The sequence below is a fragment of the Stylophora pistillata genome, chromosome 8 (assembly GCF_964205215.1).
Source record: "Stylophora pistillata chromosome 8, jaStyPist1.2, whole genome shotgun sequence".
Taxonomy (NCBI): Eukaryota; Metazoa; Cnidaria; class Anthozoa; order Scleractinia; family Pocilloporidae; genus Stylophora; species Stylophora pistillata.
The window spans coordinates 5,620,156-5,635,806 of record NC_142526.1 but is presented as its reverse complement, the minus strand read 5'-3'; the positions used below and the strand labels follow the sequence as shown (position 1 = coordinate 5,635,806).

The window sequence follows — 15,651 nt, the reverse complement described above, 5'->3', positions numbered from 1 at the left end:
CGATGTTTTCGACATGTCATATTATTTTCAAATGCAATTATACATGCATCTAAGCCAAAAAAACCTAGTCAAGAACTATGTAATAGACCTCTTACTACTAGTCTCAGCCATACGCATCATAAGAATGACTTGTACACCCAAATCCTTATTGATAAAGCGTTCCATTATGGAGCTGCTACTTCTACCTTTGCTGGATCTAAAGTTTTGGAAAAAAATTCCCTCTAAATTAAAATCTCTCTCTTACAATAATTTCTTTGAGCAGCACAAACAGTACCTTCTAAATACCCAATGAGTATTATTTAACTTACTGCCGTCACTATTAGTAATCATTTTTATTTCTATTATTATTATTCTATTAATGTTACCACATGAACTGGTATATAAGAATGTATGCAGTTATAATTTTACTTTGTCCGCTACTCATTACTTGTAATTTTATATAAATGTAAAGTATGTCAGTTAGTTACAAATGGCAGTGACTAACTCGAAAGCTTAAGCTGCTTTGGTCACTGCGCACAGTTTATTTTTGATTATTTATGTAATTTATTGTTTCTTGTTTATATTTACTTTTGTAATCTATAGTAATCTTTGCTGTAATCTCTTGAAATAGTGCAAAATAAATCTATTCTGTCCCATCCAGTATGTTTGAGATCATTAGTGCCCAGTTTCCTAAAAAATCGGAAACAACAAAAACAATCTTCGTTCCTTCTTCTATCTTTTAATTCTTTTAATACATCACAGCACGGTTCAGCGACTGCGTACCGAAACTTTGTTTACCAGCAAAGCAACTGACTCATTTCTGATTGGTCGCTCTTTTCCTCGGACGTCACTCTTGCCTCAAGTACCATCCCGACGAACTTTCTGGAGCTGTTTCATTAAGAGAGCAATCAATTCTGATTTGAGAAAGTAGGATGGAAGTCCACAACATATTGTATGCTTGATCACTTGCCTCAGTCTCTTGTTTAATTTACGTATTCCGAGAACACTAGCGTTTTGGGTTCGGGGATATGGGTATGGACAGCGGTGAGAGAAATTGTTTAGATCAGTGGCTTGAAAATGAGATCAGAAATCAAGGTGAGAACTTGGTAAAAGCCATCGCAAAGTTAGAATGTTCTGCGTCCAAAGTATGCACAATTTTTTATAACTAAATTACTTTACTTTTATTCAGTCAAAAAAATGAAAGTTCTCACTGCATCGAGTACTATGAGTTTGTTTCGAGTGGATTGTAGTTTATACTCCTCATCCCTACCCCTCACCCCTACACTCAGCCCCCACCCCTCACTCCCGGAAGAGACATCAGTGTGGTGGATAGGGAGAGTGGATCTTATCACCGCCGGTGATGTTTAGAGGTGATATTTCTTGCCGAAAACTCTGTCAAAGGTATAGAAAGTGATGAAAGTAGCAGTCTAGATCGGTGGCCTAAAAATGAGATCCAGAAATTCAGGTGAGAACGTAGTAAAAGTCATTGTCATCTACCTATGTTGTCATCCAACACGTGTTTTTGAAAAGGAACGTTGTTCACCGCCAGTAGTCCTTTTTACATTTTGCATCGCGCACAGTTCTTGAGTTTTGATCAAAAAGTTGTATCTGAGACCAAAAGATTCCATAATTTTCAGCAAGGGCTTCTTTTGAACAATGGCATCTGATGTGATCCTACTATTTAGCTTTATTGGCGTTTCACATGCGTACGTTACGCGTGATACGATCAGCTGTTTTGTTAATAAGTTTCGTATATTTTTTCTGTTTTGGTATATTTCAAGTAACAAACGGAACGAAAACATTGTCTTGTTGATATTCTTATTGAAGGAGAAGATGGTGAAGACGAGGAGTTTCCAGTGGAGGAGTCTGCAGCTTCCAGTGCGTGAAATGTTTTTAAAAGTGTTCATTACATGGCAAACTTGTGTAATGTCTGAATGTATATCCAGAAGAATAACTGTAAGTTTGCAGGATATCATTATATTTGTGTTGAAAGTGATAAATTTACTCCATTTGAATTATTATTTTTGAATTATCCCCCACACCGTTCCTTGTTCCTGTGCTGCTCCCAGTTCTTCTCCCTTAACTTGTAGTTAGTAGCTTTTTAATTTTCAAAGAACGTCAGACTAATTTTCATGATGATGAAGTTACGAACAGGCCTGTAAATTTAATAAAACTCTTTGAGATTATTTCTACGGAGCCCTACTCCATGGAGCAAGTACTCCAAAAAATTATATCTTAATTTCTTTTGAACTTGCCAGCTCTCAGAATTCCACAGTTTGATACAGTCCAGGAGTTTACCGCCATCTTAAATTTAACATTAAACTGCTAACCACTTCAAATGGAAGGCTTAAATGTAATCCATGAACGTGTTCTTTAATAGGCTGATTATGATCTTCAAGAGGCCAAAAGTACGCATATCCTTCATTTGGCGGCAGGTTTTACATCTTTCAAAATACCTGTTCATGTATGGTGTCTCTAAGAGGTGTGAATTAGTTCAATCTATTACCAAAAGCCCTGATGAGTTTCCTGATTGTGTAAAGTGATGAGGATACAAGTTTATGTTAATAGGTTACCAATAAGACTTCAAAAGAGTAATCCATGTATTTGATCTGAGCTACTCTTCACTTATCTATTTGCAGTGCTGTAACAAAATTGAGATAATTGTAAACAAACAACAACAAAAAAAAAACAGGGATGGGTCAGCAAATAACTGCAATTGGGGCTGAACTTGATTTGGAGAATGTAGGAAGCTTAGATATTTTACCTCATGCAGAACTCAGAACAGTGGGTTTTGTGTATCACAGGCAGTTTTTTATCTTCCCGTCGAAGGACTTGTTACACAGTGGTAAAACCAAAATGGAGAAACTAGCAAGACTGAGAGCCCCCTGTCCCCAAAAACTGGACTGTATCAAACGCGACAATCAGAGAACTGGCATCTTAACTTGTACATCTACATCTATGTACATCTACATCAATGTACATCTACATTAATGTACATCTACATCTATGTACATCAAATGATTTACCATGTTTATAGAGTATTTTATTTAACCAATACATGATTTTTAGGGGAACTCCATAGGGTACTCCATGGAGCAGGGCTGTATGTTTTGTCATCTCTGGTGAGAAAGTTTTGTGACTCCCCTGAGAATGATGTATCACCTGTGAATACCAAAATGACAGCAGACCCCTGCTCCTCTTCCTAACTAACCTTTTCCCCAATTGGCGCGAGTCGAGGATTATTTCAGTTTTCAAGACAAAGGCAACTTCCATTCCGAAAATAACAACAGCATGATTGACATGTTAGTTAACATGTACACTGATGAATGGCTGCATGTTTGTCAATATCCTTCATTGGAGAAGTGAACATTCCAAAACTTTACAAAGCATTACACACTGCAATAGTCAAAACTAAAAAGTGTTCACAAGGATAGGAAGGAGTTATAATTGTCAGTGTTTGCATGCAATGGGGAAGAAAGGCAAAGAAAGTGATTCATGGTTGATTGTATTGATATAAGCTAGGCTGTTCTTGTTTTCTTGCATTGTTCAACTCATTTATGTTCATATATCATGAATCAAATGAGAAAAGAAAGCTATTTTCAGCCTTGTTTAAAATCAAAAGCTTAAAAACAAGGACATCCATTGAGTTACTGTATGGAATAGACTTGCATTTTAGCTTACTTACTAAAAGCTGATCTAATTTCCCCAATTGGATCTCTATGCTTGAAATAGATCACATATCTCAACCTACAGCTATATGAATTCTTTCCCTGTTATAGGACAGTAGACTTGGTTAGAGAAAGTCTGTATTGTTAACCAAAAGAAGCAAGAGGTCTTGGAAAGAAATCCGTTGAGATATTTTTCTCTGATTTTCTGTCACACTATACTCTATTACTAATTCATTTGATGTTGATTAATTGCTCTCAGCCTACTCAATCAATAAATTTGAGTTAGCAATGCAAATGTGGATGAAATCGTTCTTTCATTTCTTTTGAATTGAAAGTTTTTTTCATATTTGAAATCTGAAGCCATTATTTTATGAGAAAGACAGTTGATGCTACTGTTCATGCTACTGTCACTCAATCATCTTAATCCTGAAGGTTACTTTACATGTATTTCCATTCCATTTCCACTCACTTACCTCCTTCATGCTTTAATATTTATCCCCTTTCTCATTAAATATACTTTTTATCATCCTTGTCGTTAATTTTTATTCTCATGCCTCAGTCATGCTCAGTCATGTTTTAAGGGGGGGGGTCATTTCAGGAGAAGTCGCTTAGAGCTTTCCTATCAGCATCCCTACATTTACATTATCTCCTAGATTGATAAGACTTTTTACCACAATTGGCAGTTATGTTGCAATCTGATTGGCCAATATTTTGTTGTCAATAAGAGAACAGACATGGCTGCTGGTGTCAGCATGTCAGACAACATGTCATGCACTGAAATAGTCATTTTTCTTGATGTCGATATTGTTGCAACATTTTGACCACTGATGGTGAATATCGTTGTTGATAAGAGTACAGACCACACTAAACCACGCCGTTGATTTGTTAATTTCACTTTGCAGGATTCTTGAAGCAGTCCTGGTTGGCTTGATCACAACATCAGTAGCTTTCTTTGGTCCCATTTACCTTGCACGCTGTAAAACACTTCCATCGGTACAGCTTGATAATGTATTATATCTCTCAGTTAATGCATGGGCAATAATTAGCCATATTTCACTGAACAGCCTCACTCCCTCAACAGCTTAATTCAAAAGTTTGTGTTTAATTGAAATTTCCCCCCTCTATTGTATTAGAAATATTGGATTGACAAATAACTTACTATCCCTATTTTCTCAGTCCTTACTGTAAGTTACAAAACCTAGTTTTCTGCTTGGATTTATGGCTGTACGCTACTTACCTGGACCCTGAAAAAACTGGTCTTACATTACTGTACAGACCTTAAACTAGGTTTACGTAGTAAGAGGTATATATACTTCAATGATATATTATGCATGCAAAACCTTGAATTAAAGCAAGGGAGAGGGGAAAGGTTGTTTTAGCTTGAAATATATTTTTAACTCAACTCAATAATTTTCTCGTCCAAAATCTTTCCCCATAGCTGTGTGAATGTATGGTATCATTTATGAAAATTCAGCATTAAATCGCATGCAATATAATTTTATTCTTGGTGATATTTTCATCCATTCTGATTAACGAGGAGAAACTATTTTTATAACACGTCATTAGGGATGTTTCAACTTAAAGTACACCTAAACCCAAAAATTTTTTTTCCCTAAACGAAATAAGCTTATTTTTTGGAGTATTTCTGTGCAAAAATTTTTTAATTTGCTTAAATCTTAAATTTTCTGTGCCTAGTCAAAATACGGAAAATCGGCCGCCATCTTGCCCCACGACCGAGTTTAAAGAGGAATGGTTCTAGCGGATAATGTGACGTCAAATCGAGAACACGAAAGTCTGCTTTTCACACATTTTCACTTGTTTGGGAAGGTTGTGGTCGATATTGTCCGAAATATGCCGACCAGGTGTGTTGTATGAGGAATGTATGAAGCGTGATACCCTCTTGCAAATTTCGCACGTTGCTACATCCTCCTACAACACACTTAGTCGGCATATTTTCGGACAAAATCGACTACAACCTTCCCAAACAAGCGAAAATGTGTGAAATGCAGACTTTCGTGTTTTCGATTTGACGTCAGATTACTTGCTAGAGCCATTCCTCTTTAAACTCGGCCGTGGGGCAAGATGGCGGCCGATTTTCCGTATTTTCACTGGGCACAGACAATTGAAGATTTGAGCAAATAAAAAAATGTTTGCACAGAAATACTCCAAAAAATACGCTTATTTCGTTAAGCGAAAAAAAATTTTTGGGTCTAGGTGCACTTTAAGGTTTTTACTTTTAACCTTTTCACCGGTACCCTTAAGGGTGACTGACATCTAATTTTTCCTTTCAATATCACCCTTTTATTACACGGCTCGGGCAGTCAGAGGGCCAGTAACTAAAATCAACCAATCAAAATGCTCTATTGCCGGTCGATATAATCTCTCAGTATTGGACTGGGCACTGTCCCTAATGGTCCCGAATGATACCGCACTTGTGTCCCGTTGAACTTCAGTGGTATAATAAATTCTTATTAACCAAGCTAGTTTGGGACCGTACTGGAAGAATATCGGCCCTCGGTCTTTTTTGTACGGACCGAGCTGCGCTCAGTCTGTACTGTCAAGACCTCAGGCCAATATTCACCCAGTAGGGCCCTCGCACTTGGTTAATAAGATATATGAATTACACTATGCACAAAGGTTAGGAGAATAATAGAAATGATCACCAACTACAGAAGCTCTTGATTTTTAAACAAATTCTCCTTGTCAGCACCCAAGGAAATGTATAGAGAGCAGTATGGAGAATATGCATATATACTGATTTTAGGGTGTAAAATATTAATGCATCATCTATTTATTGTTGATTGTTTCTTCAGGGTAGTGCCTCATCTGCAAATGACACTAAATCTTACTTTTGTCAAGAAGGACAGTACAATGACATGGCAACATTGTTCTTTACCTCCCAGGAATCAGCAATTCGGCATCTTTTTCACCTTGATGGTAAGAGCCAGTTCTTTCCTCCATGGGTAATTTATTTTTGGAAGTGCTACACAGCAAAGCATTCAAATCAATACAGTCACTGTGGTGATTTTTGTTTTGCACTAATCAGAGCTGTTACAGTAGCTGTTTGATGACTGTTCATGGCTCCTTGCTGTTCAATTAAATCAAATTCTGTCCAGCCAACTTAATGAGATGTGTATAAAATGTTTGCATTATAATTTGACAAATTTTGGACTCGTCCTTGGACATTTTTCAAACAATTTCTTAATGGAATCTCAAAATACAGTTTGCATTTACTTTTTGTTTGGTTCCTCTAATTTATAGTTGGGAAAAATGTTAAATATTATTAAAAACTGGATCATTGGATAATGTAATTCAAGACTTTTTATTGGCTTAGCCATTATGGTATATAAGCCAATATACCTTAATTTGCAAATATGGTAAGTGTATGTGTCAGCCTAAAATCAAAAGGGAGCTAAAAAAATTTAATAAAATTTAATAATTTAATTTAACCTTTTGAGATAAAATAATAATTTATTATTCCACTTTTGCTTGTTGGATATGAGATGATTATAGCCAACTTGGTGCTATGCGCCTTGTTGGCTATCTATCATCTCATGTCCAATGCACGCTCGTGGAATAATTGTTAAATGTGATGTCTGATTGGCTTATGTTTTCTTTTAATTAACTTTTTGACTCCTAGGAGTGCCTATAGCCTCTAAATTCTCCATAGAATCGCATTATTGAATAAAGTCTCATTTTCTGTTTGGTTAAAGAAGTGAGATATTTAACATGGAGTTGTGAGGTCGAGTTGAAAACAAGGCTTATGTGATATTGTTTTGAATCTATACATATATAATGTAGCTATAAGCAGTGCTGTTTTCTTTTTTTACTTGTTTTTATTTATTTTGCGATTCAAAGAAAATCCATTACTTCACTCATGAATTCTGTGTTAGATTGCACTTGAAAATGGATATTGCACTCATCACTTTGAAATTCCTTTAATATCGGTTTTCGGGTGCAATTTAATGTGGAATTCCCTCATCAAGTAATGAATTGTCCAATACATTATATCACCCAGGGTTTTCCTTTTCGGCCGGCGACCGGCGATTTTCGCCGCCTGCGAACGGCTCCGTCGCCGGCGACTAAAAGAGTCCTTGCTGTTATATAATTTAAAATATTTGAGATAAATAATAAACACTTTGTATGTTGTCTGACAATGACGTATAAGAAACGGAAATCGATAAAAAGTACATATTTCAGCAAAAAACAAAGTAGAATTTTTGCGCGTGTACTGGTACGTGACATTCAGTACAAGTTTGCGCGGTCAAGTCATGTATCACTGGCATCCCTTCAAGCTTAAAGATACGTAAATTATTCAATTTTTGCATAACTATTTGAAAGGTCGATTATCTTCTTGATTTATCCGCTTTTAACTGTTTTAGTTAGAACAGATATACTTTAACTAGGAACTACTTATTCTCACTAAGCCAAAGCATCACAAATATTATCTTGGGCCAAGTCCGAAGTAAAGTAAGTCTCAGGCGATCGTGTGGGATGCAATTAATTGCGAAATATTTTCTGTGATGTTCGTATTTTTGTTTACCTTTGATTTCTGTGTTAATATATCTTTATGTGAAATTCTTCCAGATCGATTCGAGTGTTGTTTTACATTAATATTTATAAGCAATGTGCCCGGTATTGCCAATCAACGTGCTAGAAAAGGGCTGCATTTTATCAAATACATTGTCATTTCTTGTGTTGTTAAGCCTGTTCATTTCCTTAATTTAAGCACCCAAAATGCACCAGATTGCATCTCAGAGCGCTCAAATGTTTAAAATTTCCCGGGGGGGGGGGGGGCATGCCCCCGGACCCCCCTAGTTGTTCGCGCCTTCACCACTCAGGCTGGGCGCTACTCGCCCAAATTGTCTCCGCCTGCTTCCCTTTCATCCGACTTCAACTTTCTTTGAAAAGGAAAACCCTGATCACCCCTGAATTAAACATTAAGGTCACAAGAATAAAGGAATTAATTGCAAACCCAAGAGAACTTTCATAGAGATAGAATTCATTTAAAGGGATAAAAGTGCAGCAAATGAAAATGTTCTTACCTGCACTATAACCAGTATTATCCTGACTATCTGTTTCTTTCTGAATGAACATTGTAGGGTGTGGCATGCTGTCAACAATTATCACCAACACCACAACCAGACCGCACCTCTATTAACCTGAAAATGTCTTTCTTTTGTTTTTCATCAGGTGCCTTCAGTTTGACATCATTAGGAATCTTTTTTATTTGTTTCTACTTCCTGGCATGTTGGACATATGGAGCAAGTGTTCCTAGTGGTCTGTTTGTTCCTTGCTTACTATGTGGTGCAGCTTATGGCAGGTTTATTGGTGAGCTCTGCAGGTAAAAACAACCCTTCTCTAGAACTCATCTTGACTATCATCTTTCTTATTAATAATTGTACCCACTAATGCACAAAAGAGGTGACACCATAAAGGGTGGCATCACCACTTGGGTGCTTCCATATAAAATTAGTTGTTTTTAAACCAAGGTGAGCTCATATATTGTGAGGAACACAGTGGCTTGCTAACTGTAAGCGTCTAAGACTCTGGGTGGGGAGGGCGAGGCTGGGACCAGAAGAACAGACCTGGCTGGGGCAACGTGTTGTGTACCAACATACTGCCATGAAACCCTAACAAATTGTTGGGAGGGGAAACCTTTTTTTGGTACCAAAATGTAACTCCTTTATAAACACCCTTCCAAACCTTAAAAGCCACTTTGACAAGATGCTCATGAACCTTTAGTTAAAATAGTTATAACTTAATTGATTTTTCTGGATATTTAATTTATGTACTTAAATGTATTTGACCATTTTTATTTTACTATTGAGCCAGGCTACTGGGATATGAGCACACCTACCATGGGACGTTTGCACTGATTGGAGCAGCATCTTTTTTAGGCGGAGTGGTGCGCATGACCATCAGCTTAACTGTCATCCTGATAGAGTCAACCAATGAGATCAGTTATGGCCTGCCCATAATGATTACGCTCATGGTACTATATGAATTCTTTTCCCTTCTTCTTGTGTATTATAATTATTGTATTGTACTGTATTTATGAATATTTATACAGGGTAGCCCAGTTTAGCAAATAGCTAGTTTAAATGGGGCCCTGTGAAACAGTAACACCCACCCATCCTACCCCAGGGGAGGACATCCATCACACAGTAATTACTCCCATGTGTGGGAAATTAACATCTCCTACCCCTAACCCTGCAGGAGATGGGACCTCCATTTATTCGTCCCTATCCGAGAAGACTAGAATATCTATCCATTTCTTGATAGAGAGGTAGCAAATTCTCCTCAGTTATTTTTAGTATTATTTTCTATCAATTCTTACCTTCATTAGGGCAAAAAATAACTTTTTATTTGCTTGAGTGTCAATGCTTTCAGCACCTCTAGTATGCTTGTTGGGGACACGATAATTAAACATTTATCAATAAGTTGTTGCTGAGGATTTAATCTTGGATTCCTCCATATAATTTATTTCAAGCACAATACTCACCTCAAGGCCTGGTTTTTCGAGAGGCAGTTATGGAATGGATGATTCAGATAATCCAGGGTTAGCTGCATCTTGTGGGCACACAACATTTTGACCACTGTGATGACAAATATTGTTGTTGATAAAGAGTAGAGACAATGCTAAACCACTGTTCATTTTTTGTTTTTTAGCACAATATTAGAAGTGAAACAATTTTATTCTTTCGATGGATGACACATTGTGTGACACATTGACATGAGCAGCAGAAATTGTCTGTACTCTTATCAACAATGGGAAATTGGCCGACCTGATTTCAACATTGCTCTCAATTGTGGCAAAGAATTTAATTGTCTAGCTGCTACGCAATAAAACTAAACCAACATTTTTGGCTTTACCCTTGGTTAGCTTAATTAACTGCTTTGAACAACCAGGCCCAGAACAAATTGTAACCTCACATGGTCCTTGATAGAGATCCTTTCAGTTCCAGTTTTCTGAAGGCCAAATAAATTTGCAGAAAGAGTTCTCCCCCAAGTTTTCATAATTCAAACAGATCTCAAACTTCATTACAAACCTGTAACAGATTTTCATTTCTGTTCAGATGTTATAATATCATTGTAATAAAAAATGAAGTCAAGAACATTTTAACTCATTTTCACTCAAGACTCTGGACACTTTCTGATCAAACGTGTGTTCTGCAGGTAGCAAAATGGTCAGGAGATTTGTTCAATGAAGGGCTGTATGACATTCACATTAGATTAAAGAGTGTTCCTTTACTTGAATGGACAGCCCCCCAGGAAATGTACAGGTATGGTTAAGGGTCTGTGATGAGTTGTAATCCTCGGTGAACCATATATCAAATCTAAGTTAATGGCTATTGTATGGTTTAGATTTTGTACCAAAATTTTGTATGCAGAAGTGTAACAGAGAAGTAAAGAGGGCAGTTGACTCTCACTAATTAAAAGTAAACTTGCTGTGACTTCTAAGGTTACTGCCTAAAGCCCTTGATAATTACTTTGAACCTCAAAAGAGCTATTTCCATTTAACTTTAAGGTTCAATTTATTTGCAGTCAACTGTATTAACCTCCAAGAGACCACATTTGCAGCTGACATATTCAACAGAGTTAACGTATTTATGTGACAGTGTGACCGTGTAGCTCAAGCATTGCCTAACTGGAAAAGATCACAGTTTTGAGACCACTACTTGTAAACTTGAACTTTCATTTTCACAGATATTTACAATTTGTCTTGTGGCAAAAACCTGTTAAATATATTTTCGTCAGATTGAAAGCCTCAGAGATCATGGAGTCCTGTTTGTCCTACATTTACCCTCACACGAGAATTCACTCCATCATTGGAATTCTTAAGACAACAGCCCATAATGCTTTCCCAGTGGTGACGGTTGACAAAAATGCAGGAGTACCACGAGAGAATTACTTCAAAGACAGAGTTGATTCATCAAATGAACGATTTGCTCGCACAACCACCTTTTCCAGTTTGACAAGTGAGCAAAAACTGAGACGACATTTAACAAGTGATGGAGAGAGTAGTATGCTACACAGGAGTAGAGCTGATTCTGAACATCATCCAAGAATTCAGGGTGTGAAAAGTAAGAGGAGAAAAACAAAAAGTGAGAGCAATCAGGATGATCTGAAGGTCGCAACCTCTGCTCCTGTGATGTCCAGTTTGGTTGATGAAGACTCCACAGTTCAAGAGAGACTGATAGCTGGTCATGGTGTTGGTAAGTCCATTAATTGTCACCCTGTTCAGTAATGCGGCTATCTAGTTTTACACCCGTTTTGTTAACTAGGTAAACTTCTCATATTTTAACATCTGCACCTCCATGGAAGCTTTGCAAGGGAGAAGTTTATAGGAAAACATGCTTGTGGAAATGCAGTTGGGATTTTGCCCACCACAAACTTGGAGCTCTGCACATATCCGGAGAGCAGACCATGCAGCAATTGTTCAGTCATACCTGTCTCTGTTCTTTTATCTACAATAAATTCTGCAGAACAGCTGCATTTATCAAATGAATAAAAGTTTTTCTGATCAATTGCATTATCAAAATTTTGGTATATATATGACTGTCATTGCAGATGTCCCAAGTGGTGCAATTAACCCAAATTTTAGTGCTCTATCAGCCCCCACTGTGACAGACCCAGATAAAGAGGAGCCCCAGGCACTGACATTCCACGGACTCATTCTTAGATCACAGCTGGTGACTCTTCTTAAAGAGAGAGTGTTCTACTCTGAGAATTCGCAGGTAAAGCTGGTGCATGCCATTGATATTTTAGTCAAGTATATAGGCCACTGTCAGAACTGTTTTACAGTGTCAATAGCAACAAGCATAATTATAGCAACAAACTATGAGAAGTACCTCCCTTTCAGCATGTAAAATAAAAATCAGTGAAAGAAAAAAGACGATTTAAGTAGATGTCAGTGTGCTGCAAGGAATTGTGGCAGTGAGGGGTATGATTTCAAGTTAAATTAATGGTCAGATGGAATAAACTCCTACTTTAAGATAAAGGGATAAGGAAAAGAGGAAGACAAAAAGAGAAGAAAGTAGAAAGCTCCACTAGATTTACACAAAGACAGATTGAGCTTAATGTAACCAAAAGTACTTATAAATGTTCAGTTATTACAGTTGTGTCAGGTACTTCACTTGACATTGTTAATATTTCAGACACCCAGAAGACGTGACCTAAATTTTGAAAGTATGACTGAAGGCTATCCTCGGTTTCCTGACATTCATGACTTGCAAGTTGAATTTGAAGATCAACAGAAAATTATGGTGAGCAAACTCATAGTCTGCAAAGTATGTTTTTTCATAGGGAAGGAGGATGGTGTTTAAAGGCTTATCTTCAAAATGTCTATAATTACTACAGAACTGTTTCAACACATTTTGAAGTTGAAAGGTTATGAGAAGGAAGAAGAACATCATCTATGGAAAATAGTTTACTTTAACACCAATGTCTCAGAACTCAAAGTGATGTATGGAAAAATTGTAGAGAATTGATAGTTAAAACCTGGCATGAAATTGGTAATTAATAAGTGCTGCATCATTCCTGTTTTCTTGGCACCATTTTGTTTCTTTCAGGATGTAACCCCTTACATGAACCCTTGCCCATATATGGTGTTTCCTTGGACTCCTGTGCCACTGGTCTTCAATCTATTTAGGACAATGGGGCTGCGGCACTTGATTGTGGTGAACACTAAAGGGCAGGTAAGTCTTGTGCAGGGATAAACTGTGCACAAAGTCATGTAGGTCTGATTATTTAAACAAAGTTTAACCGTTGTTTAACAAAACTGCATCCTTAAGTATAACCCTTAATATGGCCAAACCTTTCATCTGAACACTTATTTATGTTGACAGTGTCTAGAGGGCTGAAAGCTAACTGTGGAAGGACATTTATTTCATTAATTGAACCCTTTTATAGTAAATACCTAAGGCCCACTGCTTGCATAAAACTGCAGTTTGGGCGAGACCTCATGTTTAAAAGCAGCTGGTAGTGTCTATGCTGGACTGTAGTTTGGGTGTGAGCTCATTCTCTTGTGATGTACTGGCCTACTGTAAAACTCTCTTAACTCAAGCTCTCATAAGTGACCAAGACAAAATTTCTCCTTTCCATATCCACATGATGCAGAGAAGTGATGGGAATAAAGAAAGTCATACAACAGGGGATTATAAGTTGATCCGATACCAAATTCTCCAAAGTAACATCATGGAAGAGTTGTTTGGCAGACAACAAGGAGAATTATCAGTGAGATATTGGGGGTGAAGGGGTCAAGAGTGAATATCTGAATGTTATCATACCGAGAAGGAGCCAATCAGAGAAGAAATGACTTGTCTGTTATTGACAGAGGTTATAACTTTTTGGCTTGCTCATGTGCAAACTAAAAAGTTTCTCCAATTTTCCTGATTTTTCCAATCTTCAATGGGAGGTTATTTCAACATGAAGAACATTTCTAAAATATATGAGGTTTTTTGTTTAAATGGTTTTGTGAGTTTCACTTTGGAGTACTAAGTGTGAATGGGTTGAATATGCAGTGGGGTGCCCTGTATAGACTAGAATTGTATTCATGAGGAAGCATGTTATGCTTGATTTATGTGTTCAATAACTACAAACTATCACTGACAGCATTGATAGTGGTAAACCTAATGACTCTAATTGGATTGTCCTTAAGCTACCTTCTTGACAGATTTTGGGTCTGTGTGTATTAATAGTAAATTTCTACCTAATATTTTCTTTTTTCAGCTTGTGGGAATGATAACAAGATACAATCTAACCCATGAATATATGGAGCACTGTTTGGAAAACCTTGGCACAAACTAAAAGTAATATTTTCTGGAGGTAAATTTAGAAGAAATTCTAGATTTAATCTATGATAATTTAGAAAATATTTCTTACCATCTGTACCATAAATGTTCTTTTCTGGGGGAAAAGTAATTATTATTTTGTTATGTTTTGAATGGATGAGTGAATGAATGAATGAATGAAAAAAAAATGAATGTAGTGAATGTAAGATGTAGATTACAGATCTAATAAACAGGGGTGGATCCAGTAATTTTTGAACTTTGGCTCAGAAAGGACTGTTAGACTTTTGAGGCAAATTACTTTTCCCCCGGCCACCCTCCTACCAGTCGTAGTTGCACATTATAATTCCTTGGCCGCTTCAGTACCATTTACTTGGATTCATTAAAAAGATCAGCCAGTTAAAAAGTGATGTACGATCCTGTCGATGTAAGAATTTCAGTTTCAAAGTTGTAAGCGTCAGGTCTGTTAGGGGGGGTCCGTACCCCCCGGACCCTCCTCCTGGATCCGCCACTGATAAATATTAAATTTCCTTGTACAAAGTCAAAAATTTAGAAAGCCAGAAATAGATAGATTATTGCAAGATGAATAGATAGGATTCATGCAGAAAAAATGTAGTTTTTACATTGATTTCCATTAGGACAATTTTTAAAGAATTAGAATTTTCAAAAAATTGCATTGCTGCAGTAATTTTTGGTAATTGTAGGCTTGGTTGTAATTAAATATTTTGGTATTTTTTTAAATTTTATGTCTGAGATGTGGAGACCGTATTTCAATGGGAAAAGGAAAAACAAAATTAATAATATGTAACTTAAGCCTTAAATAATAATATGCTTATTTTGATAATTAGTCATTGTTTTAAAGGATATTTTTTCTAAAATTAGAATTATGAATGAGAATATTAAGTCACTGAAATTGCCTGTTATAAAAACTTATTTTGATGAAATTAAATAAATGCCAAAATTATTGTATTCTCTCTCTCTCTCTTTTTTTTACTTAAATAAAACAAGGAACAAATCATTAGACTGAAAAAACAAAATTCAGACTAGAATGACTTTGGTTAGACTGTGTCAATGTTTGAAAGCTTACCTTGCCCTTGAATTTAAGATGTTCAATTTCTCTTATTACACCCTAAAATTAGTATGCATATTCTCCATACTGTTCTCTATACATTTCCTAAGGTGTTGACAAGGAGAATTTGTGTAACAATCAA

At 36.6% G+C, this 15,651-nt stretch overlaps 1 protein-coding gene across 1 annotated transcript; it reads left to right on the top strand.

Annotated features, from left to right (window-relative positions):
* The first annotated feature begins 1,007 nt into the window (after window positions 1-1,007).
* Window positions 1,008-15,409, top strand: LOC111320338 (H(+)/Cl(-) exchange transporter 6). Its single transcript, XM_088730376.1, has 12 exons — window positions 1,008-1,074; window positions 1,348-1,444; window positions 4,550-4,640; window positions 6,461-6,584; window positions 8,841-8,991; window positions 9,483-9,642; window positions 10,827-10,933; window positions 11,409-11,866; window positions 12,222-12,388; window positions 12,809-12,916; window positions 13,223-13,348; window positions 14,382-15,409. Exons 1-12 carry the CDS (start codon window positions 1,008-1,010, stop codon window positions 14,457-14,459), a joined length of 1,734 nt encoding a protein of 577 aa, XP_088586502.1. The 3' UTR covers window positions 14,460-15,409.
* Window positions 15,410-15,651: the final 242 nt, after the last annotated feature.